The sequence below is a fragment of the Aricia agestis genome, chromosome 3 (assembly GCF_905147365.1).
Source record: "Aricia agestis chromosome 3, ilAriAges1.1, whole genome shotgun sequence".
In the NCBI taxonomy this organism is placed as follows: Eukaryota; Metazoa; Arthropoda; class Insecta; order Lepidoptera; family Lycaenidae; genus Aricia; species Aricia agestis.
In genome coordinates, this window is record NC_056408.1 from 19,038,484 (window position 1) to 19,062,265 (window position 23,782).

Here is a 23,782-nt window from a genome sequence, read left to right on the forward strand (position 1 = left end):
AACTACTTATATGCGCACTGTGCTTACTATAAAGTATTATTTTACGTTTAATATGCGTACAGGACGTAACAGTTTGCACGCTCGCTGTACGCTCGTTACGTCACTTACATTTTGCATTTGAGGTTTACAAATAAACTAATTGTAGCTTCAATAGTATGAGATGATAAAGCATGATTCGTTGGTATCTTAAAGCTCTTCTCGATCGTATGCCGCGAAATTTCGGCTCTTCGCGTAATTTATAGTGTGTTGCATCAGACGTAAGCGGCTGAACGTAATTTCGGCCACGTAAATTACGCCGGCGTAATTCAGCCTAGTGTGCTTAGACCCTATGGGCCTGTTTCACCACTTCCTGATGAGGTGCCGGATAGGCTACCCGGCACCTTATCCTTATCAGGAAGCGGTGAAACAGGCCCTTAATTATTCATCTATTTCATCAGGTGCCGATACCGATCAAGGAGAGCATAGAGGAGCCGTCGGCGAAGATCAACGTGCTGCTGCAGGCGTACATCTCGCAGCTCAAGCTGGAGGGGTTCGCGCTGATGGCCGACATGGTGTACGTCACGCAGTCCGCCAGCCGCCTGCTGCGGGCCATATTCGAGATCGTGCTGCATAGAGGTGAGTATCCGTTGTTATTAGCGGTCGCACTTAATCTTAGTCACAAAACTGCGAATTCGCATCGCATCGCATCGTAATGTCATTTTTATTATGCATTTTTTCGCAGATATTTGCGATGCGATGCGAATTCGCAGTTATGTGAGGAAGCCCTTAATTAAAATGTATGGATACAGTATTCCATACATTTTCTGTCAGACTCGGCATTAAATTAGAAGATAGATCTTTGTCTACCATATTGTAAATTCCACGTGACAGGCGAAAACCGCGGGCTACTCTCGTAAATATTTCTATTTATAAGAATGTAAGTAAATTTGACTAAAATTGAAGCTTCAGTTTTTATTGTTAAGTTTGCGCAATTTGTGTTTTATATCAAACCATGTATACACATAGGTATATTTATACAATATACCTTTGTCCTTTAATTTGCCAGGTTGGGCTCAGCTGGTGGACAAAACCCTAGCGCTGTGCAAGATGGTGGACCGGCGGATGTGGCAGTCGATGTCGCCGCTCAGGCAGTTCAGGAAAATGCCGGAAGAAGTAAGCTTTTTAATCTGTGACACTCGAAAAACTAAAAAATATACATATATGTATTATATGAATTATTAGCGAGAGTATTTTGTATCTTTTTTGCGCGATTAATTAGCTAAGTGTCTATAATATTTAAATAGTATAATACTATTCTTGTTTAGATATCTACGAAGAAAATAAAAGTTCTGCGTCCTGCAAAAATTGCCAGTTTTTTCTTTCTTTTGAATTTTCTATGGCGCTAAGGCCAAGGGCCTAAGGCCCTAAGGCCATAAAAAAATTTCCAGACAGTGTTTTCCAAAAAGTTGAATGTTTTCCAGACCCTAAGGTCTGGAAAACATTCAACGTAACTTTTACCCTGGATTTTAAAGCTATTTTATTTGCTATTAATTCTAATCTAAAAAAACAGACATATTTGATTTAGATAATTTAAAAAAAAATGCGCAATCTTTGTCAGGTTATAAAGAAACTTGAGAAGAAGAACTTCCCTTGGGAGAAACTTTACGAACTGGGTCCCAACGAGATAGGCGAGCTAGTTCGCGCGCCGAAGCTGGGCAAGATGATCCACAAATACGTCCACCAGTTCCCCAAGCTGGAGCTGGCGACCCACATCCAGCCGGTCACAAGATCTACCCTGAGGGTCGAGCTGACCATCACGCCGGACTTCCAGTGGGATGATAAGGTATGTATCTATCCGTGGTCTATACTATATAGATGCCCGAACTTTGTTTATTGTTATATAAAAGTATTACAGTATTCCCTAAGTTGAATACCTTGTGCAACGAAAAAATAATTAAGTACTTAAAACGGACTTGTAGTTACGGAGATATGCGAACACAGACATAAAAACATACATACTTACATAAACTTTTTAAATTTAGTAAATAAATAAATAAATAAATAAACGTTTATTCAGTAATCTGGACATTACACAAAGTTCTGTACATTTAAATTTAAAAACACCACACAATACAAGTAGCTTGATAGTAATCAGAAACACAAAAAAAAAAAAACAACAACAACAATGCAAGAGAAAAAATAAATAAATAATAATAACCATAAAACAAAACATAATAATGCATTAAGCAAGGCGCCAGATACGAATTGGTTGGTGGTGTAATGCCCAAACTATTGAAGTGGAATCCACTCAGGTTCATGACTGTGGGCTCCACAGTCCCTGATATTCTGTGGACCCATTTTGTCGGCGTTGGACAGACTACGTCTTGACTCTTGAGGCACACAATAAATAATTATAATATTATGTGTAGTAAATGTATGGGTTGTGTGTAAGATAGTTAATAAATATTATAAACATAAATAAAATAGATAGCATTGACTGTAAATAATAATATAAGCATTATAATATATACATAAAAATATAATTTGTGTGTGTAATTAAAGTAGAACAAAATATATATATATATATATATATATATATATATATATATATATATATATATATATATATATATATATATATATATATACACATACATATACACACACACATACATATATATATATACATATACAGGGTGCAACAAAAACAAGTGATAATACAAAAGTGAAAAAACCCTTTCGTCCCTCAGAGCTGCCACTTTCACAGCGAACCCTCTACAAGGAACACGTACACACCCCAAAGTACCATCACCTATTCCTGCTACACGTAGTACGTTTGTTGACCTTATTTCTGGTTAAATATTGTAACATACGGGTCGAATTAATAACCTCCTTTTTTGAAGGTGGTTAAAAAGATCTATTTACCCTTAGATTACCCCTATTATATAAAGTTTTGATACTTGAGCATGGACTATATCAGAGTGTGTGCTGTATAATGTGTATATGAGTTATATGTTTAGAAATCTAGCCCTACGATAAATCTTGGGAAATATCAAGTCTGTTTCCAATATCGTCAGATCCACGGTCAGTCGGAGGCGTTCTGGATCCTGGTGGAGGACGTGGACGGCGAGGTGGTGCTGCACCACGAGTACTTCCTGCTGAAGCAGCGCTACTGCCGCGACGAGCACCACGTCAAGCTGTTCGTGCCCGTCTTCGAGCCGCTCCCCCCGCAGTACTTCCTGCGCGTCGTCTCCGACAGGTCAGTAGATTGAGTAGACTGCGGCCGAGTGAAACACAGAAATATCTAATAATATATTTTTTTTATGAAATAAGGGGGCAAACGAGCAAACGGGTCACCTGATGGAAAGCAACTTCCGTCGCCCATGGACACTCGCAGCATCAGAAGAGCTGCAGGTGCGTTGCCGGCCTTTTAAGAGGGAATAGGGTAATAGGGGAGGGTAGAGATGGAAAGGGAAGGGAAGGGAATAGGGGAGGGTAGGGAAGGGAATAGGGGAGGGTAGGGAAGAGAATAGCGGAGGGTAGGGAAGGGAATAGGGTAGGGGACTGGACCTCCGGTAAACTCACTCACTCGGCGAAACACAGCCTAAGCGCTGTTTCACGCCGGTTTTCTGTGAGAACGTGGTATTTCTCCGGTCGAGCCGGCCAATTCGTGCCGAAGCATGGCTCTCCCACGTATAAAATAAGTTATAAAATTCTCGTGTCACAATGTTAGATAGTGTACTCCTCCGAAACGGCTTTACTGATTTTAACCAAATTTTATTTGCATATTCAGTGGGTCTGAGAATCGGCTACTGGGTACTTTTTATATTGATAAGTGCATTAATTGTTGAATAAATAATAGTAAATTATTACAACTCCAGACTGACGGCGACCATTGTTTGTGCGACGGGATAGCGATGGACGTTGCCATGGTGACATACTTATTTAGTCACTTCAATAAAATAATACGGGCGAAATACTTTATATGACAAAGAAACGTTTGCCGGGACAGCTAGTATTACACAAAAAGAACAGCTAATAAAAAAATTGTAAAATTTCAGAATACTTCGCCTCCGTATAGAATTAGCTCCGACGATGTAACTTTACTACTTTGATATACCTTATCCTTATTATTATTTGACAACCGTATCTTGTAACAGCAGGCTTTTGATTTATTATGTCAGTCAAGAAATTTTTCTGCTGTGGAACGCCTGTTGTATTGCTGTCCAAGACACAATCACGTTGCCTACAACCACAGACAAAGATCAAGATACCGCATGTCCCTCCATTTCCATCGCAAGACGAGCGTGCCACTTTTTTCCTACCTACAGTGACGTACCGATGATAAGAAACGTGTTCATTTCTAGACTAACATTTCTATTCCAATTTCTACAGCTCAATACGGCACAATTAGGCATTTTTGCAGTTTAAAATTCCGATTGACGTCCGATTCCGATAGCAGACTAAGCCCCAATTTCACCAACGACTGTTAAAGTTAACGCTCGAATTAGTATCACGTTACCTCTTTCGTTTTTCTTATGAATGAACGAGAAGACATGACATTTTAACAAGCTGTTAACACTAACAAACGTTGGTGAAATTGGGGCTAAAGAACAGGCTTTCGAAAGACGAGCATTGCTCGTTGTTTAGGACCGCGATATAGCACGCGAAGTACTCATACACATGCGGTATATATCTTGATCTATGTCTGTGCATATAACATAATATCCAATGTTGTACAGATGGATAGCGGCGGAGACGGTGCTGCCGGTGTCGTTCCGCCACCTGCTGCTGCCGGAGAAGAACCTGCCGCCGACGGAGCTGCTCGACCTGCAGCCGCTGCCCGTCTCCGCGCTCCGCAACGCCAAGTACGAGGAGCTGTACGCCGACGCCTTCCCCATGTTCAACCCCATACAGACGCAGGTCAGACATAATGATAATTACACAACAAAGATTCTTTATTTGCACATCATAAAAATACAAAATGAGAAAAAGAAACAAGTTTTTGGAAGAGCGCAAATTGTCTTAAACCGCTTTAAGCGGTTTCTTCCGACATACTCACTGGACTAGACATATACAAAACTCTGGAACGAACTATCGCCAGCAGTATTTCCGGACCAATACTACCGGCAAACCTTCAAGAAGAGAGCGTATTCCCTCTTCTAAGGTTGCGAGTGCCCATCGGCGACGGTAGTTGCTTTCCATCAGGTGACTCGCTTGTTCGTTTGCCCTTTTATTTTGTAAAAGAAAATACTTTGGCAGTATATACTGTTGTTCGCAACTTAAGGTTCTCAAGCAAAATGCAATCTTTAAATGTTTACATTTAAAATGTTTGTGTATCTGCCTGGTTTTCTCTCATGAATTGTGGTGTGCGTAAATGCTTGAACCATACAAGAAATGCTCGCGCGTCCTCGAAGATGCCCTTATCGCACTTTAGTGCATAATAATTTTAAAGGTTATTTTCAAGTGCGTTAATAAAATCCTCTCCACTTCGCACCGTTCTGTCTGCGCTGACCGTAAGAATGCTTCGAGTCCTGAGAAAAAACCTGATCAACATTTTTGTAAACTTTGTGTCAACTGTCAACAATATACAAGGTGCAGCAAAACTAAGTGATAATACTTTAGGGCGTGTATGGGTCCCCTGTATAGAGTTTTCTGTAAAAGTAGCAGTGCTGAAAGAGTAACTTTTTTTGTTTTGTCCATACAACTTGTCCATACAAATCGAAAAAAATATTAAATCACTTAGTTTTGTTACACCTTGTATACAACTATTTTCTTATACGATCACCGGTCACCCGTTTCTTCAGGTGTTCAACGCGGTGTACAACTCTGACGAGAACGTGTTCGTGGGCGCGCCGGGCGGGTCCGGCAAGTCGGTGATAGCGGAGCTGGCGCTGCTGCGTGCGATCAGCCAGCCCAACCCGCGCGTCGTGCTCGCACTGCCCAACGACGCGCTCGCCGACCTCGCCTTCGCCGACTGGTACCACAAGTTCGCCAACCGGTTCAACCTCAAGGTAACCTTATCTTTATTATATCACGGCATATTATATCCCTAGCTGACCCAGCAAAAGTTGTGTTTCTATATAAAGTATTCTAGTATCAATATATAAAGTAGATAACCTATTCTAGGCTTAACGAATGTACCATCGAGGATATTGATTCCTATGCAGATGACAGACCAACGTCATTTGGTCGGATCATGTGAATTCAATGTTAATTAGCTTTGTCCACACTGTGCCTTTTTCTGTTCATCAAGGGCATGCGTTATAGCGCAGTCAACAGCTAACGTGAGGCATGACCGAGACGCATGCCCTCTGACCGTATCTAAAACTTCAAAAATGACAATGTTGGCGTTGCGTTCGTTGACGCATTCAAGTTGAATGAAAGAAAATGACGATAATTGAAGACGGAAGCGCATAATGTGGACATAGCTATTGTGATCTGCTGGGTTTGACGTAACGCGACTAAACTAGGTCCCCCATCTCTCACATTTTTATCCCCCATCTCACACTTTTACTTATGATGTTGTCCTACAGGTGGTGCAGCTAACCGGCGAGACGGCAACGGACCACAAGCTGCTGAACAAGGGGCAGGTGATCATCACCACCGCCGAGAAGTGGGACGTGCTGTCCAGGAGGTAGTATGTTCTTAATAATCTAAAGTATGTTTCTAAATAGCGCTTCGTTTATTTCGCTTCTATCGCTAAGCTGCATAATTGGAACTTGTATGTTATTTATAAACTCATATTAACGTATCCGTTTGAGAAAAAATGTTCATAATTTGAGTGCATGAGATACTTTAGATGACCCAAAAAGCCTTAGCCGAGATTCTTCTCTTTTCTAAATGTTTTGTAAAATTTGACTGGACTCCTCATACCTTTTATAGTTTTGAGATTTCCCTGAGAGCCTAAGGGTCGATTTATGCTAGCGCAGAGTCGAAGCGCATTAGAGCGACTAACCAAAACTGAACATAACAAATTCAACCTTAACTCCAGGGCGTAACGCACACATTACTTCTAAGATTTTAAAGACGCGCGCATTCTCGCGTCTTCGCGCGTCTGTGGGTGACCAACACTGATTGGTCTCGCGCAGAATTGCAGAAGTAATTTGTGCGTTATGCTCTGTAGTTAAGGTTGAATTTATATTTAGTTTTTGATAAGATGCTTCGATGCGCTTCGACTCTGTAAATTAACCCTAAAAATTGGATATAAATAAATAAATAAATAAATAATTGTGTTATCAGATGGAAGGTGCGAAAGTCGGTGCAGAGCGTGACGCTGTTCATAGTGGACGCGCTGCAGCTGCTCGGCGGGGAGGAGGGGCCCGTCATGGAGGTCGTCTGCTCGCGAATGCGGTACATCGCATCGCAGATCGGTACGTAGCTTCAAATCAGCTCTGGATTTGTGTGTACGCAGAATAGGTTATGGCCTATGAGCGGTAGTGCCCTATAGCGTCCCAGGGGAGGGCGGCACCGTCCTAGAATGGCGGAGGGGTTCGTACTTCGTACATAGGAGGGTTCGTGTGTAGGGGCGGCAAAATTAAAGTGGCCTATACTCAAGAAAAATATAAATCCAACCCTGCTTAATTGTCTATGGTAGAAAATATATAATATATATTTATTATTCAGGGCGATTCAGAATTTCCGTTCGACTCGGAGTCGAAAACTTTACCGGTACCGGAGCGCACGGTAAAGTTTTCGACTTTATTGGATTTGCGATGAAATTACGGAATCTAAGTCGACATTTTGAACAAAGACTGTGCTTATAACACAAAAAAGTCTGTGTCATGACTCATGACTCAGGCTAACGATTCTACGAGTACATGGTGTGCCAATGAATATTCTACTACAGTCTCAGTTCATTCATTATACTATAGAGTATAGTCCGTTCGTGTTAAACCGAAAGTTTGATGAATGTGATGTTGAGTTACCCCTTACTGGTAAATTTTCATAGCGTTAATGTTCACGTATTATAATAATTTGTTACCACAGGTCGTCCCATTCGTATCGTGGCGCTGTCGCTGCCGCTGGCGTGCGCGCGCGACGTGTGGCAGTGGCTCGGCTGCAGCGCCAACAGCGCCTTCAACTTCCACCCCTCCGTGCGCCCGCTGCCGCTCGAGCTGCACGTCCAGGTGCATTTTTTATAAAGACAATAACTTGATGGCAGTCAAATTATACGAACAAAATATGAGTTATATGAATCAAGCATGAGCACAAAGGCGGTATGTTAGGTTCAGTTTTAACGATTGTGAGGTATCAAACATAGGCAGTATCAATAAAAAAATAACTGACAGACAAAATATGTAGTATAGTCACTGACCTCCATTATACAACTACGCCGGACTTATGATACCTACCTGCTTTTTGTGCCTATTTGAAGCGGAATCAGCGCCCCCAATGCGGGGAAGAGAACTAAATATGACGTAATTTGCAAATGGCCGCTTAATCGTTATTGGTCGTCATTACTAGTATTAGTTCCAATGGCGACTTTCAAACGTCATTTTTACGTCAGATTTAGTTCTCTTCCCCCATCATTCATCAGTATCATAAGTCCAGCGTACTTGTATAATGGAGGTCAGTGAGTATAGTCCATTGCGTCTAGCATGCGTACGACGAGATATCATAATGTCAAAATCTCGAAAAAACTCGATAAAAATGTGTTATTTTGACGACAGATCTACACGACAAAAATGTATGTCATGTAAGGGTCAATAGAGATGAAGAAACAAACCATCAAACATCGAGAAAACATGTAGAATTTTTTTTCTCGTTGCTAGGCGCACTGGTATAGTGTGGTCGCCTAGTAGAATTTGTTAAGCTTGACAAATTGACATTATGACGATGTTCAAAGTATTAACTATTTTGTGCATTGAATAGTCAATAACACTAACACCATACAGGGCTTCAACATATCGCACGCCGGTTCCCGTCTCGCGGCGATGACGAAGCCAATCTACAACAGTGTGGTGCGGCTGGCGGGCGCGCGGCCGTGCGCGGTGTTCGTGCCGTCGCGACGCCACGCGCGTCTGTTAGCGGCGGACTTGCTCGCGCTCGCTGCGGCTCACGGCCGGCCGACGCGGTTCCTACACGCACGGCTTGAGCTCGTCCAGCCCTTCCTGAAGAAGATACACGATAAGGTACAGTTGTTTTCCTATATAAGTACACGGATGTATAGAATACGTTGATTTCCGTAGAACCTAAAAGTAAACTATATGAAGTATCTACCTCATAGTGTACAACTGAAGTTATGTAACACCTAAAGCTGCGCGTCCATCGGGTCGGAATCGGAGCGTACGGTGCGGACGGAGCCTCGTCATTTATAATTTGTAAGACGCAGTAATGACGTTCCAGTGCACGCAGTACCATAGAAATGAATACAAAGCAACAAAATATCCGTCCGCTGCGTATGCTCCGATTTCGGTCCGGTGGACGCGCACCTTAAAGCTGATTGAAATTTTACTCATAACTTAAGTACACGTGACAAATACGCTAGTTTTCTACTGCGTTAAACTAACTCTACTTATATTTGTAGATGCTAAAAGAGACAGTATCGGCGGGCGTGGCGTACTTGCACGAGGGCGTGGAGGCGAACGACCGGCGTCTCGTGCAGCAGCTGCTCGAGTCCGGTGCGGTGCAGCTGTGCGTCGTCGCCGCTGAGCTGGCGTACGCGTTCGCCGCGCGCGTTCACACCGTCATCGTCGCGGACACGCATGTGTAAGTATACACACCACCCACACACACACTCATGTGCCTTATTGTCGCGGACACGTATGTGTAAATATACTCACACACGCATTGGCATACGCACTATACGCGAAGTAAGTGTAGTGTCACGCACATACGTATAGAGTAGTTTAGATTTATTTGTTTTTAAAATAGCAGGTTCTTTTAAAAGGTAAAAGCAAACTAAGTATGCCATATCCTCTATTATACAGGGTGTAACAAAACTAAGGAATAATACTTTAGGGGGTGAGAACGGTAGGGCATGGTAGGTAGGGTATGTTTCTACTGTATTATAAAGTTACGTGTAAAAGTAACGTTTCTGTAAGACACTTTTGACTGCTTTGTTTCATTATAATGCCAACAAAAAAATATCAAATTTTCGATATGCTATAATTAAAAATAATGACACATTATATTCGTCGAGTAACAATTGTAATATTTATAGATTATTTTCTACAAAGTGAATGAAAACATGCTGTTTATATTATAACTATTTAGGCAGCCCACAAAACATGACTGTGTTATATATGTATAGAATTATTGTTAGCTTCAACAATTTTGTGATGAGAAAATATTATTATATACGAACATATTATAGGTCAGTTAACTAATGTGGCACGTTCACAGTACTCACATTGCACAGTATGTTTAAAAATATATATGTTTGCATCATGATAAAAAAAAGCGGCCAAGTGCAAGTTGGACTCGCCCATGAAGGGTTCCGCAGCAGCAATAAATGTTCTTATTTGTTCTAACTTTAATAAATGTTTTAATAATATTAATAGTAGTATTTTAATTAAGTTATTGATAAATAAATAAAATTATTATAATTAGGTACTTCAATGATGAGGCTTAGATCTAAAAATTATATGCGAGCCCATATAGAGGATTATCAATTTGTGTGCCTCCTCGCGTAGTTGGGCATGGTGGTAATAACGTCCTGTATCCAGCGTTCGGCATGAATGACAGTATAGGCTTTTAAGAAATCTTCGTTAAAATCGCCAAAAACTAAGGTTGGCATATTATTGCAAAGAACATTTTCGTTCATGAACTGTAACAAAGTTTTGTTTCCACATCTGGGCGATTTGTACAATGCGAATATTCTGTAATTATTATACTCAAAAGAAACTGCTTCCACGTGCCCAAAAGTGTTGGATGACTCGAAGTAAGTTCTAGGAGACTCGACGTGTAAATCTTGTTTGACCCACGCCGAGATTCCGAAACCAGGATTAGAGGCCGCTGTCTTAGGGCCATTGGTTCAAAGGTTTTCTACAAAATCAGGTAGACGTGTTGAATCCTCCGTGCAATTCCAAGTTTCTGATGTAAAATATATGTCTGATGCCAATATTTGTGGGTCACTGATTATATCCGGGATGTGTTTTTTCAAACACATTATGGTACATAATCTGTGTACTATAACATCTTGATTATCATCTAATAGAATCTCGGTATTTCCTGGATTCACTGTTTGTTCTTCATCTACTCCTTCTGCCTCTACCAATTCTGCTACACCTCCATCACACATACACTCTATATTATCGTCAACTTCTTGGACATCCCATGATTCATTTAAATTAATTAAATTTTCTTTAAACAAGTCACAATTAACCAAGTACTTTGCGGCTCTACGAACGTATTCAGGTCGAATTTGTTCTTTGCGCCCATGTCTATAGCACAATTTTCGTCTTAACTCCACAGTTATAACATTATCGTCATTTGTTGATCGAGGAAGTGCGCTAACAATATTGTTGATTTGTACGGGCACGTTTATAACATTTCCTACAACTTCGTGTTGAAAACTTAGCCCTTGACCTTTTCGAACAATTTTTAAAAACACGTGACGAGGGCTAACCAGCCTCTTTTCCATCGGCGTGAGTTGTTTTAGTACCTCAGGAATATCGGGAAAAACTAAGCCATTCACAATAGCCAATCGTGGAACATTGCCTTGAGTAATATATTTTGCACAGGTACTACAAAATTCTCCAAATATTTCACTAGCTAAGTTTGGCAACTTGAATGCGTTTGCAGCAAATTCTTCACCAAACTTATTATTGATGCCCTGTTTTGATAGTTTTCTAATCGAATTTATATATGCCACAATCTTCCACAGCAACTATAAGGATGAGTAAAACCTTCTTTGATGTTTTTATAATATTTTGTAGCAGTTTTCTCCCAAGATACCTTATTATTTGATCGCATTTCTTGCCGTGCTAAGGTATCACGTGCTTGTTCAATTTGTCTGTATTCTTCGTTTTCTCGAAAACTTCGCCGAGCCTGAGTGTCCCGTTCTTGCTCCATCTGCCTGTACTCAGGGTCGAGTCGTGCAAATTGATGAGCCTGAGTGTCTCGTATCTGCTCCACTTGCCTGTACTCAAAATCGAGTCGAGCGATTTGATGAGCCTGAGTGTCCCGTACTTGCTCCATATGCCTGTATGCCTGGTCGAGTCGTGCGATTTGATGAGCCTGAGTGTCCCGTACTTGCTCCATATGCCTGTATTCCTAGTCGAGTCGTGCGATTTGATGAGCCTGAGTGTCCCGCACTTGCTCCATCTGCCTGTATTCCTGGTCGAGTCGTGCGATTTGATGAGCCTGAGTGTCCCGTACTTGCTCCATATGCCTGTATTCCTGGTCGAGTCGTGCGATTTGATGAGCCTGAGTGTCCCGTACTTGCTCCATATGCCTGTATTCCTGGTCGAGTCGTGCGATTTGATGAGCCTGAGTGTCCCGCACTTGCTCCATCTGCCTGTAGTCGGGGTCGAGTCGTGCGATTTGATGAGCCTGAGTGTCCCGTACTTGCTCCATATGCCTGTATTCCTGGTCGAGTCGTGCGATTTGATGAGCCTGAGTGTCCCGTACTTGCTCCATATGCCTGTATTCCTGGTCGAGTCGTGCGACTTGATGAGCCTGAGTGTCCCGTACTTGCTCCATATGCCTGTATTCCTGGTCGAGTCGTGCGATTTGATGAGCCTGAGTGTCCCGCACTTGCTCCATCTGCCTGTATTCCTGGTCGAGTCGTGCGATTTGATGAGCCTGAGTGTTCCGTACTTGCTCCATTTTAGTTTTGAATAAATTTGTTTAGATACGTAATCATCCCTAGTAGTCTCTGTAGCTCAGTTTTATTTGTTGGTGTTTTTATTTCTTGAATGGCTTTTACTTTTTCAGGGTCTGCTTCTAGTCCATTTTCTGAAACAATGTGCCCTAAAAATTTAATTCTTTGTGATTCAAAAATGCACTTATCTTTATTCAGTTTGAAACCGGCTGTTTTCAATGTTTTTATGACTTCACAAACAGTTTTGTTGAGTTCTTCTCTGGATTTTGAATGAATAAATATATCATCGATGGACACTCTGACATTTTTGAATTTACTGAGCAAATTAGTTAATATTTCTTGAAATATTTCAGGTGCTGACGACACTCCAAAAGGGAGTCTTTTGTAAGAATATCTTCCCCATGGGGTAGCAAAAGTTAGTATTTTTTGTGTTTCTTCGGAAAGTTTTATTTGCCAGAATCCTTTTGTATTGTACAAAAGGATTCTGGCAAATAAAACTTAATAATGCAAAGAACTTAGAACCTTTAATATCAGCTGAAATTTCTTCTATAGTAGTAAGTGGGAAGTGATGTCTCAGAATGTTTTTGTTTATATCAGATGGGTCTATACAGATTCTTAATTTGCCTTTTTGTCTGACAATTACAATAGGACTCACCGCAGGAGTAGGCTCCTTCTGTGGCTTTATGACATCTAACTTCACCATTCTGTCGAGTTCTTGCTTCACCTCATCTCTTATGGCATGTGGAATACGTCTTGGTGGTATGAATTCGAGTTTTGGGTTCTCTATAAGATCAATATCATACTCATAATCTTTATAACAGCCTAAACCGTTGAACACATCATCTTCGCATTCACTTTCCTTCAATGTTTTGACTCTAGCGATTAATTCCAATTTTTCACAGGTATCTAGTCCTAGAATTGGTATAACTTTTTCTTGTACTACTTTGAATGTAATGTTACTTTCTTCATTTTTGATTGTACACAATAGCTCCATTTACCCAAAACTGGCAGTCTATCTTCAGTGTAGCTTATTAAATTTTTAGTGCGGCTTGGTTTTAGCTTTGCCTTTATTTTGTCTATCAAGTGTCTCGGTAACACATTGCATTGTGCTCCTGTATCTAGTTTGGCTGTAAATTGCACATTACCAACTTGTATCTTTTCTGTCCAGTCTTTATTTCCGCCAGCATTTATAGCTGATATGTATACCTCATCTTCAGAACTAATTGAGCTTTCTTCTACTGCATTCACTCTATTTTTCTGTTTAATCTGATATTTTTTGTGTACGGCACATCTTGGCAAAATGTCCATTTTTATTGCATTTTGCACATGGTTTATTAAAAGCTGGGCATTCTCTGCTTTTATGGTTTGTACCGCATCTTTTGCAGTCAAAATATTCATTTTGTTTATTTCTGAGACTTTTGTTTTTCAGTGATAATAACAGTGACTTTATTTTTACCTTCGAACTCGTCCAGTTGTTTTGTGGCTTCTTCACAAGTTTTACATATTGCTATAGCTTTTGTCAAGTTTAGTTTGTCTTCTGTCAACAATTTCTCTCTTATCTGATTTGATTTAATTCCAAATACTATTTTGTCTTTTAGCATTTCGTCGAGTAAATTGTCAAACTCACATTTGCTTGCTTGAGTTTTTATTCTGGTTAAAAATTCGTTAAAGTGTTCATCTTCGTTTTGTTCGATCTTGAAAAATATGTACCTCTCGAATGATATATTTGTTTTAGGTGTGAAATATTCCCCAAACCTTTCTTTTATAATTTTGAGGTTATTTTTATTTGCGTCGCTAAGATTGAAGCTGTTGTAGATTTCGACCGCGTCTGCGCCTATTACTGCCATAAATGTAGCTGCCTGGACTTCGGCTGGTTTTTTATCGAGTTGAATAGCAATTGCATACCATTCGAACTGTTGTAACCACTTTTTCCATGACGTCGACTTGTCCGAGTCAATTTGTAGGCTAGCAGGCGGCTTTATTCCGGATACGGTATCGTTCGTAGCCATTTTACAACTTTCTCACATATATTCCTTTTCTTTATCACGTTATTACACACTTTATCATATTACTTATTCTGACACCATGTTAAGTAGTATAATAGTTATTAGGAAAATAAGTAAGCGGTTAGGCAAGATGAAAAACTATATTCTGTGTACATACCAAATGTCATTACAATAGAAGGACAACCACAGACTAGAGACTTGACAATCTAACTTTTTAAGTTTGACACTAGTTGTCTATACTTTACAGCGCTCTTGTTCAAGTAGTCTATATTCAGGATTTAATCGTTTACTTCGTCGAATAGAACTATTATTTTGCTTTTCCGTTAGCTTCTTCCGTTTATTACTCCGTATCTTAGAATTGATAGCCGTTTTATTTTTCTGTTTTTCTCTTTCTGCGTCCTCCTTATTAGATCTTGAAATTCTTTTCCTGTTCGCGTATTTTTCTTTAATGCCTTGAATATCTGGTTTAAGTATTTTATGAGTTTTATCGACAACATCATTTTCATTATTTTTACATATTGTTACGGCATTTTTTTTTCGTACTTCGCTGTCTTTGTTTTTTGTCACATTTCTTTTTATTTTGCGTTTCTAATTTAAAAGCTATGTTCTCAAAAAGATTTACAGGCGGACGTCCAGGAACAGATCTAGGTATAGATGGAAAAGGCAAAAAATCCTGGCCCAAAATCATACAACGCAAATGAGTTCTCATCATTTCTGGCACATAATTGTGTACAGGAGGGATTCATCTTAAGCGCTAAAGAAGTGGCAAAAGCTATTGCATAAAGCCCGCAATCTATTGCGTTGGGTTGACGTTGCACGCTACGAAATTGAATATTAAATTCTGCTAGATATGGAAATAATGCATTAATATATGTTTTTTGAGTTGGCTTTAAGCAATTATAAAGACTATCATAAACGCGTAGTACACCATTGATATAATAAATACAGGACCAGTGCCCTATTGAGCCCACACAGCCATCATAAATAATTTGAAGATGGGACTCATTTGGTGGCACAGGAATGAGTTCCGGTAACACGAACAGACCCACTTTCCGCGGACGGAAAGACGTATAACGAGACAATTTTTCATGAAATGTTCGCACAACGTCATCTTCTATAACATTATTTGTGTTTAATACATAGGAAAAAGAATAATCAGCCAAGGAAATAGGAATTCATACTTAAAATAACACTTAAGTTTTATTTTAATATGAGTAGGTATTATCGAAGTAGGTAGGTAGTTAGGTACCTATATTATGTATTAATATTGTAAGAAAATTAACAGAGAGTCGCAAAACCTTTATTATGTTGACGCTTTTTAGTAAGTATTTACTTACTATAAATTAGTTTATAGTAATTAGTAAGTAATTATATATTTCGGAAATTATTAGTTTTAAATAGTATTTACTTACTATAAATAATAATTATTTCTAGGCTCTAAAAGAGTTTAAAAGATAATTTCGAAGTAAATTAAATTGATCATAAACGGACAATAGCATTCACAAAATATTAAGCATTTACAAAATATGTATCGAAAAATTGTGTAATCGCACACGTGTGTCAACGACACAGACTACTTAGGAAATTATTTAAACGATACTTATAATATTTTATATAATAAGGAAATAGGAAAATTAATGAAACACAATTCTTATTTTTTAATTCTTTTTTCTCATATTATTCATACTCAATTCAATTCAATTTATTTATTTGCTCTAAAAGTCGTAAATACAGTAGGTGGTGATGAGGTTCTTATGGCCTCACTTTTAGCTATATAAGTATATAAAATAGTATGCAAATATATAAAAATTTAAATTAAGTCTAAATTGTCTAAAGCTAACATTTAATATTATCAGATGTCAACATTCGTCTAATTAATCTTTAAAATAACAGATTGGTACTATGATGAATAATAATTACTAGCTATTTGACCAAGCTTTGCTATCTAGTAGTAGAATACCGAATTCTAAGAAAACAAAATCGTTGGAGCCAATTCCGAGATTCCAATTATATATAGGGGACACACATTTTACCATTTTGGAAGAGTCTCTCTCGCAAACTATTCAGGTTAGAAAAAAATGATATAAGAAACCTCAATATTATTTTTGAAGACCTATCCATAGATACCCCACACGCATAGGTTATTGTTAATTGTTGTTTATTGTTGTAAGGACACCAAACAGTACATACATTAAAAACTTATAGAAATGATCATAAATAGTCAAGAAGAGCTGATGCATGTACCTTAGTAGGTGACACAGCGTTTACAATAGCAAGTTCAGGCAGAATATTATAACATCACAATAATTAATTTAACTAAAACTAACAGTAAAATTAATTTATACTTAATTACAAGAAACAAAAATAATAATAGCAATTCAATAGTAAAAAACACAAAATAAAATAAACAGCAGTCACATAGGATATAATCAAACATATAAATAGTTAAAAGTATACTAATTAATGATTAAAATTAATAAAATCTAAAATGACAATATATAAAATTCATAAATTATTACATTGATATTTAAATTAATAAAACATGTGAAAAATTAAAAAATATTGTGACAATGTATAAATATATATTACTTTAAAATATAGAATTAATAAAATAAAAATAATATTGTATTTCATTTAACATAAAAGTGACTAAAAATTTTCTTTTTAAATTGGTTGAATGAGTCGTGAAAAATGTCTATGTCAGCTAAATCATTATTAACAATATTATATACGTTACTCATTCTAAGGATTGGTGCGTTAAGACCTAGATTAGTTTTGCAAGGAGGACCGCGTAGGATCTTACTTATCGGTCGTCGAGGCAGGTGGTACGGTACAAACACTGAAAAATATTCTAAAAGTTCGCAGCAACCTATATGGCCATTTACTATTTTGTGAAGTAATAGAATACCATGCACTATTCTTCTAGTCCTAAGGCAAGACATATCAAAGAAGGCAAGGCGATAAGAATAAGGGGCCCTATGTGAAATGCCGCTGCAAGTAAAGGCCAGGTGTCTAGTAAAAGACCTTTGTATCCCCTCAATTCTTTGCGAAAGAATAGTGGTTTTAGGGTTCCAAACAGTACTAGCATATTCAAGATGGCTTCTTACTAATGTGTTGTATAGACAAATTTTTGTGCTTATAGAAAACCCCTTGCTGTTGCGCTTTACAAATCCTAGAGCTTGCGACGCCTTTTTGACGACATTGTCGACGTGAGTGTTAAAACTGAGATTAGTGTCCAGTGTGACACCAAGATCACGTATTTCTTTTACTTCTTTGAGTGCAAAACTATCTAGTACATAATTTGAGCAATGAGGCAATTTCCTTTTTGTAAATTTAATATAAAAGCACTTTTTTGGGTTCATAAACATTTTGTTCAGAGAACACCATTTGCTTAAGCTATCTAAATCAGCTTGTAAAAGTGCTGATTCTCTTAGTGAGTTAACGGTCAAATATAATTTTAAATCATCTGCAAACATAGATAAAAGGCAGTATCTTATTACAAGAGCAATATCATTGATAAATATAGAGAAGAGCACAGGTCCAAGGTGCGATCCCTGGGGCACGCCTGATGGAGCATCGTAAAGCAATGACTCAAATCCATTGACACTTACAAATTGTATTCTTCCTTCAAGATATGAAGCAAACCAGGTGAGAAGTGTACCAAATATACCACACGCCTCTAATTTAGACAACAGCAAGACGTGATCTACCTTATCAAACGCTGAGGAAAAGTCGGTATAAATAGCATCGACCTGTGAGCCTGAATCAACTACACTAGCGATGTGTGAAGTATAAGCGAGGAGATTGGTCTCAGTTGATCGGTTTTTCCTAAAACCATGTTGGAAGTCATTAAGAATGGCTTCGATATGAAGTGAAAACGTTTGATAAATTATGCATTCAAAGAGCTTGGAGAAACACGGTAAGATACAGATAGGTCGATAGTTGCAAATATTGCTTTCATCACCCTTCTGGTTAGATGAAAATTATTATTTTTTTGTTTCAGTTGTACCTATGGGGACCCCTAAAATTTTTTATAATTTTTCCATTTTTGTATCAAAATCTTGATGCGGTTCACAGACTACATCTACTTACCAAGTTTCAATAGTATAACTCTTATAGTTACGGAGAAAAGAGACACGGACTGACAGACATGATGAATCTATAAGGGTTCCGTTTTTTGCCATAAGGGCTACGGAACGCTAATTATCGTACAATCTGCGTACGATAATAATACTTATGCTATCGTACATCGGCACAAAATTATCGTATGTGTATGACAATTATCGTACGGTTCCGAACGCTGCCCGCGCGCCGATCCCACGTAACTGACTACATCACACTGTATTTATAAACAATAGCAAAGGAAAAACAATAACTGTCCCCTTTCCGCTCATAAGATAGACCGCGCGCGAGAGAGACGGGCAGACTTTTCATGATGCGTATGTAGTACGACGTCACGCCGCGCGCTTATTCACAGACACTACACAAGCGCGATGTGTAAATGTGTTGATCGTGCCAGCTTTACTGACTATTATGATACAGGTACAACGGCAAGCTGCACAGCTACGAGCAGTACCCGGTGACGACGGTGCTGCAGATGCTGGGGCGCGCGGGCCGGCCGGGCGAGGACGAGGCCGCCGCCGCCGTGCTCATGTGCGCCGCACACCACAAGACATTCTTCACTAAGCTGCTCAACGACTGCCTGCCGCTAGAGGTATTGATTTTTTTCTCGCGAATTAATCCGGTTTTGTTCGCCAGCTCCTCGAGTAGTAGTAGTACTCGAGCAGTATGATAATCCATTAACGCCTCCGTGGTCTAGTGGTATAGAGCGCGGCTCGAGACTCGGAGGTCGTGGGTTCGATTCCCGCGTTGGAAACATGTTATTTCTAAGTTTGGTTAGGATAATGCAGGCCGATCACCTGATTGTCTGACAAGTAAGATGATCCATGCGTCGGATGGGCATGTAAAAAGTCGGTCCTGCACCTGATCTCTCGCCGGTCGTGTCGGTCTTCCGTCCCACTGGGTTATGAGAGTAAAGAAATAGAGAGTGCTCTTGTGTATTGCGCACACACTTGGACACTATAAAATTACTCCTGCGTAGCTGGACTGGTTTCAATGAAACCGGCCACCGTCACCGAAACCGGTGTGGGAGCTATTATAATTACTATTATGATAATCCAGTTCTCGCAGGCCGCAGCGCATATTATGACTCCTTTAAGTCTATGGTTGACGGATGTGACTGTCGGTATTTACAATCACATTTTCGTGATAGTTAGGGAGGGGAAGAGGGAATTTCGGGATAAGCTCGAGCGTGTTAAATTACGCTTGTATAGGCTTCCGAGTTCCGACATATTGTGTCTAGTTATCATATCATCATATAGAAACTAGATTTCTCACGTTGTGGGTTAAAAAAAAGTTATTTTCGAATATTAAATGTCATCGGACATATTATTTTCTACACAATTAATAAGACGTGGCAATATTCTTATTAATTATTATGTTTTAATATTTATTAATACTGTCAAATGTTTAACAGAGCCACCTAGACCATAGACTACACGACCATCTGAACGCGGAGATCGTGACCAAGACCATAGAGAACAAGCAGGACGCCGTGGACTACCTCACGTGGACGTTCCTCTACCGCCGCCTCACACAGAACCCTAATTATTACAACCTCCAGGGTGTCACACACAGGTAGAGTAGATTACCAAATATTTGATAGCAGAACAGATGTCTAAATATTTTGATGTAATGAATATGTGTAATAAAATGAATAGGAATCAACGTAGATTAAATTTGAATCCTAGAGAGATTTTTAGCAATTGTTCAGCAAATTAGATTTACATAATGGTTAACTCGAACTTTTAGCATGGATCAAAATATTTAAATCCAACTTAACCATTTTTTTTTTTTATGAAATATGGGGGCAAACGAGCAAACGGGTCACCTGATGGAAAGCAACTTTCGTCGCCCATGGACACTCGCAGCATCAGAAGAGCTACAAGTGCGTTGCCGGCCTTTTAAGAGGGAATTGGGTAATAGAGGAGGGAAGGGAAGGGAATAGTTGAGGGTAGGGAAGGGAATAGGGTAGGGGTTAAGGGATTGGGCCTCCGGTAAACTCACTCACTCGGCGAAACACAGCGCAAGCGCTGTTTCACGCCGGTTTTCTGTGAGAACTTGGTATTTATCCGGTCGAGCCGGCCCATTCGTGCCGAAGCATGGCTCTCCCACGTATTGTTCCCCTCCCATGTATTGCTCCCATTTGGGTCCTAAGTTCCTAACTTAAAGATGAAAGTAGGATCTTAGGATATACAAGGGCTACTTTACAGTCGAAACTGCTAAGCTTTATATTGCGTAACATAAGAGTGAATGTGTTGCTTAACTTAGCCGTTCAAGAAGGCAAATTCACGTTTAACCCGTCAAATGTTTTATGTACACACGGGTGTACAAGAATTTTGAATGCCCCGCGTGTCGCTTGTACACACGGGTGTACAAGGTCACTACGCGCGGATTGGCCGTTTATTTTCTACGTTCCTTTACACGCTGCCTAATTTATTTATTTTTTAAATAAATCTGTGGTTTACTGGCAATAATTTTTTCGCCATTTGATGCGTATAACGGAACAAGTTGAGTAAAAAAATAAAAAACAAATGAATCAAAGTCTGCCGCCGCCATTTTTCATTCGACGCATGACATTGGGCTGTGCACTTGATAGTTGTGAAAATGAATTCTTGCAGGAAACGGTGAGTGTTCTTATAAGAATCTTATATGGAATTACTGGAAATTAAGTGTAGTTTCTTATGAAATAATAACAATTGCAGAAAGTGCAATGTTTTTTGGAGAAAAAACGATGAAACTTTTCAGCTTAGGTTTTATTCACTCATGCCGCGTCATATTTGACAAGAAATTTCCCACTTATTTCAACGTTTACTTGTATTTATTCGTTCTAAAGTGTAGATTAGTTATTTAGAAACTTTATTTGCAAAAGAATTATTCAGAATTTAGTGCTAATAAAAGTTTTATCGTTTTTTGAAATAATAAATGGCGCGAAATGAGTGTTGCTATGGTGAAAGTTGGTGAAAGTACTAACAGCAACAAAAGTGATAAAAAAGCAACACTGTATACAATTATACAATTGTGTATATAATCACTTTGTATCCATTTTTTGGAGTGATTCTGTAAATGATTTCTGTTTTTGGTTTGGGAATATCGTATATTATAGTTTTTTACTATAAAAATTTAATTGAATTCCGTACATATAACTCTCACTTTCCATGGTGATATTTGATATAGTTCAAAATAAGCACTTTATTGTTTTTATTTTAATTGGCAATATTTTGTGACAAAGGACAATGCTCATTTTGTATGGGGAAAAACCCAGGGTGAACAGATATAGGGAGTAGTCAAAAACGTTAGTGATATGTAGTAAAATAATAGTATAAACATTTTAATATAAAATTCCATGGCTGAATAGGTAAAATTGCTATTTGTTTTTTACATTCAAATTGTAATGGTTTATAAGTTCGTTTGTTTGTTGTAATATTGTAGGTACATCGATTTTCACGATTCTGAATAACTAAAAAAAAGTGTGTGATTGAGATACTTTATACTATTGTCAATTTTTAGATTCGGACGACTGCGGTCGAACTCTCGATCCCGGAGTGTGACGCCGTCCACTCCGGGAATCCACTATTCGCAGCGGCCGTCGGCCGCTCGAAGAGCCCTTTTGATGGGCTGCTCCCTGGACGGCCCCGACCCGGACCCAAGACCGGTCTCTCCCGTCCAACAGTAAGTATAATATTTCCTTCCACTTAGTGTCCGTCCCATATAAGCTCTGTTTGTTTGTCATGGCTGAACTGTTTTTTATGAATTAGGTACATACATATAGTTTTAGGACTTTGTAGATAGGGATTGATAATATAAATCAAGAGACATTACATATATCCGATATATGATAAATATATGTGTGATTTAATTTTTATTGAAACTATTGTTTATCGGATCGGCTATTTCTAACAAGAGGAAATATTATCTTATTGGAAATAGTAGAAAAAAATAGCTCGAGTGAAGCCGCGTGACATAGCCGTTATACAATAAGTTATTGCCTAGCTTGTAATTTTTAACAATGAACTTGTTTATGCATTATTGTATTTTCAAAAGGGCTCCAGTGGTTCAGAAGACCCCTGGTGGCAGCCTCCTCCTAACCGGTGCGTCCGTGGCCTTCACTAAAACGCCCGGTGGCCACATCCGTACATTGGAACCCCCTAAACCTCTATGGTAAGTCATTTCCGAACATATTTCTTGACATTGGCAGATTTATATCTATTTATATATATTTATTTAGATATAGTTTGGGTTTCATAATAAAATTTGTCTGCAGTGTTAACGCTGTGGAAAGGGTGGAGGCCATGGACCTGTCGGAGGAGGAGGTGGATGAGATGATGGATGCCGCACCGTGGCATGTCACCAGGTGGCTGGCGGACCTGCCCCAGGACCAGGACGGAGAGGCTGATCTAAGGGGGGAAAGTGAGGCGGAGGGGTGTTCCTCTACTAATGTCCCCAATCCGAGTACTTCTGCAGAAGTTGCGGCCGATAATGCTTTAGGCATTATTAGTATTTGCGCTGCAAATATTAGTAATTCCGACGGCTTACCGAACGCCACTTCTGAAGATGTCCTTCCGTCAACGTCAGGGATGACGGAAACACGCAAACGAAGTGCTAGGATTAGGGTACGCGGAGGTAGTGAACTCGACAGTGAATTCGACGATGAATTCGACGAATCCCCTGTCGAAGTCGCTAACTTGGCTACATTAGATAGGAACATCCCTAACGACGACGAACTAGAGGAGCCCGTTCGTCAAATCATAGGCGCTATGGAGTGTGTAATGGATGCCGAAGCCGATCGTCTTCTTGGCGTGTCGACTAGTTATGTCTGGAAAGAAGACTTTGACTTGTTCACGGGTGTTCCTGAAAGTTTTTCAGGTCCTACTCCTGGACCAGTCAAAGACTATGATACGGCCTATGA

General features: G+C 39.3%; 1 protein-coding gene and 1 long non-coding RNA gene across 2 annotated transcripts in view; one reads left to right on the top strand and one right to left on the bottom strand.

Moving 5' to 3' along the window:
- LOC121740216 (putative U5 small nuclear ribonucleoprotein 200 kDa helicase) overlaps positions 1-23,782 on the top strand; it is a 144,409-nt gene that overhangs the window by 110,055 nt on the left and 10,572 nt on the right. The window contains exons 21-33 of the mRNA XM_042132853.1: positions 438-615; positions 1,046-1,152; positions 1,598-1,822; positions 3,057-3,238; positions 4,722-4,902; positions 5,787-5,993; positions 6,516-6,616; positions 7,222-7,352; positions 7,969-8,108; positions 8,877-9,113; positions 9,509-9,690; positions 19,297-19,468; positions 20,291-20,451. Coding sequence (XP_041988787.1) covers positions 438-615; positions 1,046-1,152; positions 1,598-1,822; positions 3,057-3,238; positions 4,722-4,902; positions 5,787-5,993; positions 6,516-6,616; positions 7,222-7,352; positions 7,969-8,108; positions 8,877-9,113; positions 9,509-9,690; positions 19,297-19,468; positions 20,291-20,451 — 2,204 coding nt within the window. The remainder of the gene's footprint in view (positions 1-437; positions 616-1,045; positions 1,153-1,597; positions 1,823-3,056; positions 3,239-4,721; positions 4,903-5,786; positions 5,994-6,515; positions 6,617-7,221; positions 7,353-7,968; positions 8,109-8,876; positions 9,114-9,508; positions 9,691-19,296; positions 19,469-20,290; positions 20,452-23,782) is intronic.
- On the bottom strand, positions 215-14,965 carry LOC121740231. The gene is made up of 3 exons (XR_006037617.1): positions 14,946-14,965; positions 11,246-11,247; positions 215-326 (listed from the first exon to the last, which is right to left on the bottom strand). It is a non-coding gene; the product is annotated as an uncharacterized LOC121740231 (long non-coding RNA).